Source organism: Melanerpes formicivorus, unplaced genomic scaffold (genome assembly GCF_026170545.1).
Source record: "Melanerpes formicivorus ecotype bairdi unplaced genomic scaffold, bMelFor1.0.p_v2 SCAF_119, whole genome shotgun sequence".
Classification (NCBI taxonomy): domain Eukaryota; kingdom Metazoa; phylum Chordata; class Aves; order Piciformes; family Picidae; genus Melanerpes; species Melanerpes formicivorus.
The window spans coordinates 330,773-334,283 of NW_027142471.1; the positions used below are offsets into that span (position 1 = coordinate 330,773).

The window sequence follows — 3,511 nt, forward strand, 5'->3', positions numbered from 1 at the left end:
CTAACTGGACAGTGAAAAGTCTGGGGTAAGTAACCAGGCCCTGAGTGCTGAAAATGTAAAGAGGAGAATCTTCCTTCAAATACCATAAATTATTTTCTTTCATTGTCTTCCAGAGCAAGAAAATGGACAAAACATTCTGACCTTCAGGACATTTTCACATTTCTTGACTACTTTCCACAGAGCATCCTGCACCTCTCTGTTTCTCAGACTGTACATGTGGGGGTTGAGCAGGGGAGTCACAACAGGGTAGAAAACTGAGAAGACTTTATTCAGTGCTCTCAGAGTCCTGGTTCTTGGCAGGATGTAAGCAGTTATTAAGCTTCCATAAAAAACAGTAATAACAATCAGGTGGGAAAAGCCTTTTGTATCCCAGTGGTAGAAGACATTCTCAGGACAGTGGTGATGACACAGGTGTAGGACACCAGGGTCAGCAGGAAAGGGGGTAGTGCACATAGTGATGAGAGGATGGACCTCACCATCTCAGTCAGGCTGGTGTCACAGCAGGAGAGTTTGATCAACGGAGTGAAATCACAAAAGAAATGGTTGATAAACCTGGGCCCACAGAAGGAATGTTGTAAAATCAGGAAGCAGCTGATGGCCATAACCAGCAAGCCACTCATCCAAGAATCTGCTGCTCATGGCAGCTCTGTAGTGAAGAGGTTTGCAGACTGCCAAATACCAATCATAGGACATCGCCGATAAGAGAAAACTCTCAGTGACTGCTAGAGAACCAAAGAAGTAAAGATGTGTGATGCAGCTGCCAATAGAAATGCTCTTGTCCCCACTCAGAAAGCTGGACAACATCCTGGGCAGGATGGTAGAGCTGTAGCAGATCTCCAAGCAGGACAAGTTGCGCAGGAAGAAGTACATGGGCGTGTGAAGGTGCTGGTCAGCCACCACCAGCACTAAAATGAGACTGTTGCCAATCACAGTCATGACATAGATCGTGAAGAACAGGAAGGAGAGAAGAGATTGTACTTCTGGGATAGTCCCAAATTCCAGGAGCAAAAATGTTGTGACAACTGTTTCATTTCTGCAGTCCCCATCTGCCATGTACCCAGCTGAGACAGAACCCATCCCGACCTGGAACAGAGCATCAAGCACCACATTGAATTATTGGCCTATGACCATCGAGTGATTATAGCAGGAAGATGCTCTTGCTTCCATTGTGTGGTTGTGCTGCTAACTTTCTTTCTGAACATCCTGCATACCATAATAGATGAGAGGTTATAACTGTGATTTATTTTGTCTTATGCACACTTTTTACAGCATTTGCTTCCTTGGGTTTGGAAAGCACAACACAGAACTGCAGAGGAGGTTTGGATCACCTGCACCAGACCAATACACCTGTGGAGAACTGTACGATTTCTAACACCTGGACAGACTGCTGAGTGTTTGTGGCTACTGAACTTGGTAAAGACCAGAAATCCCCAGGAAAAGTTCAGGAAGATATTGACTGCTTTGCCTTACCTCAGCTGGCAATGCTTGTTGAAACCTGCAGGGTCAGAAAGTGCTGCTCCACATCCAGCCGACAGAAACAAGCTCTGATGTAGGAACCTCCAGTCAGAAGAAAGGAACAGGGTCACTCTTGGGTGGGTGACCTTTCCATCACCCAAGATGACAAACAGCATACCAAGGAAATATAACAGATGGTGCAGGAAATGATGAGAAGTCTTCTTTATTTGAGTTAGGAAAACCTCAATTTCTCTTCGGTCTCTCTCTCTCCCCCTTGCTCTCCTCTCCAGCCTTGTGGTGTGTTTCTTAGGGCTTAGTAGGCTTTTGTAGTTTGGTTTTCTTTTGAGGGTTTCCTTGCACCTGCTTTTGTGTGTGTTTTGCTTTCTGTTAAAGACTTCCTCCAGAAGCTAAAAGAACACAGGGCTGAGAAATGAGAAAGTGCTGTGCCAGGGACCTGGTGGTACTTGTTAAATTGGAGATTGTTGCACACACAACTGACCTCAGTGCAGACACAATCTGGGCATGGAATTCAGTGCAGTGTTCAGAGTGCACTGTGAGAGGAACTCTCTTGACCATGGGCTGCTGCTGTCCTGGTTCTGGACACTCATATTGAAACATCTCCACTTCAGTCAGACAACATCCAAAAGAGCAACACTTCCAAAGAGAATAAAAATGATTCCTGATTCACAAACCCTCTGTCAGTAGGAAAGACCATGGGAAATTTCCCCCTCCCTTGCTGCAGGAGAGTTTGCATTTGGAGCTCCTGCTGGCAGCCTGCTTAGGCTGTCAGCTGAATTTCTGCACTTCTTACCCCAAAGTCCTCTGTGCAAATGGAAGGTGGAGAAACACCTGAGGGACTCTGGCATTCAGCTGCACTCTGGTGACTGTCTAACAGGCACAACTGATTATACACCAATTCACCCCTCCTGCTGCTATTTCCTTCACAGCCTGCGCACTGATGTCCACCAGAATATTTTCATCCTACAGGAACCTTAGAGGATAGAAGAGAGCTTCAAAATGAACTTTTCTAACTTGACCAAAAGCAGTAGGATTTACCTCTTAGAAACATCTTTCAGCCTAGTCTGCTGTGATGCAGCCCCACCTGAAGTGCTTTTCCTCTGCAGCTGAATCAGGCCTTCCACTGCACAGCCCTTCTCCAGATGGCCATGGCCCTGCTCTGCCTGCCTGTGTACTGCTGGAAGGTGAACCCCCACAGGCAGCTGAGAGCAGTTGTGGTTGGTTGTCCCACTGCTTCTTCTTCCTGCTGGAATACCAAGTGCCCCTTGGCATTACTGCGTTTGGGAATTCAGCAACAACAGCTCATAATGCTTCAAGCTTTGCAGATTTTTCAGACTCTGACACACCTGGAGCAGGGGGAAGAGAATTTTCCATCTGAACTAAGACCTTTGCAAGTCATTCCCTGTTTCTCTAGTATTTCTTTTCTCTCTTCTTTTGTCTCAGCCAACAGGCCAAGAAGCTGCTTGTTCCTCCATGGCTATAATCCCATGAAGAGGATTTCTTTTTCCTTGCTGGGTTCTGCACATGTTGGGTTGAGTCTGGCTGGGAGAGAGTTCATTTCCTCACAGCATCCCTCACAGCCCTGTAAGCACCTTGCAACTGCAGGAAGAGAGCTGCTCACCCAGCAGTGTTTGGGCTGCTGCTGAGCAGTGCTCACCACCAAGGCTGAATCTTCATCCCAATCCCTCCTCCTAAAGACCAGTAGGCTGGGGGTGGGCACCAGGCTGGCAGGGCACACAGCTGGGACAGCTGAGCCAGTCTGACCAAAGAGAGATTCCTGACCATCTGACATCCTGTTCAGCAAGAAATGCTCAGAGAGAGGAGGAGGAGGAAGGGGGCACATTCATGATGAAGGTCTTTATCTGCTGGGCACTGAGGTCCTGTGTCCCAGGGAGGGGCTGGACATGGCCTGCTGATGGCAAATAAAGAATAATTGACTTTGTTGTTGCTCCTTTGACTTTTGTCTGCACTCTTTCCTTCTGTACTAAACTGCCTCTACCCTGACTCACAAGTTTTTCATCCTGTTTTCTCTCCCTGT

At 47.2% G+C, this 3,511-nt stretch overlaps 1 protein-coding gene across 1 annotated transcript; it reads right to left on the reverse strand.

The window, feature by feature from the left end:
* Positions 1-344: 344 nt before the first annotated feature.
* Positions 345-1,077, reverse strand: LOC137456242 (olfactory receptor 2AP1-like). Its single transcript, XM_068167539.1, is given in 2 exon segments — positions 345-627; positions 629-1,077. Coding segments are annotated over 2 exon segments (732 nt in total).
* Between the last annotated feature and the right edge of the window lie 2,434 nt (positions 1,078-3,511).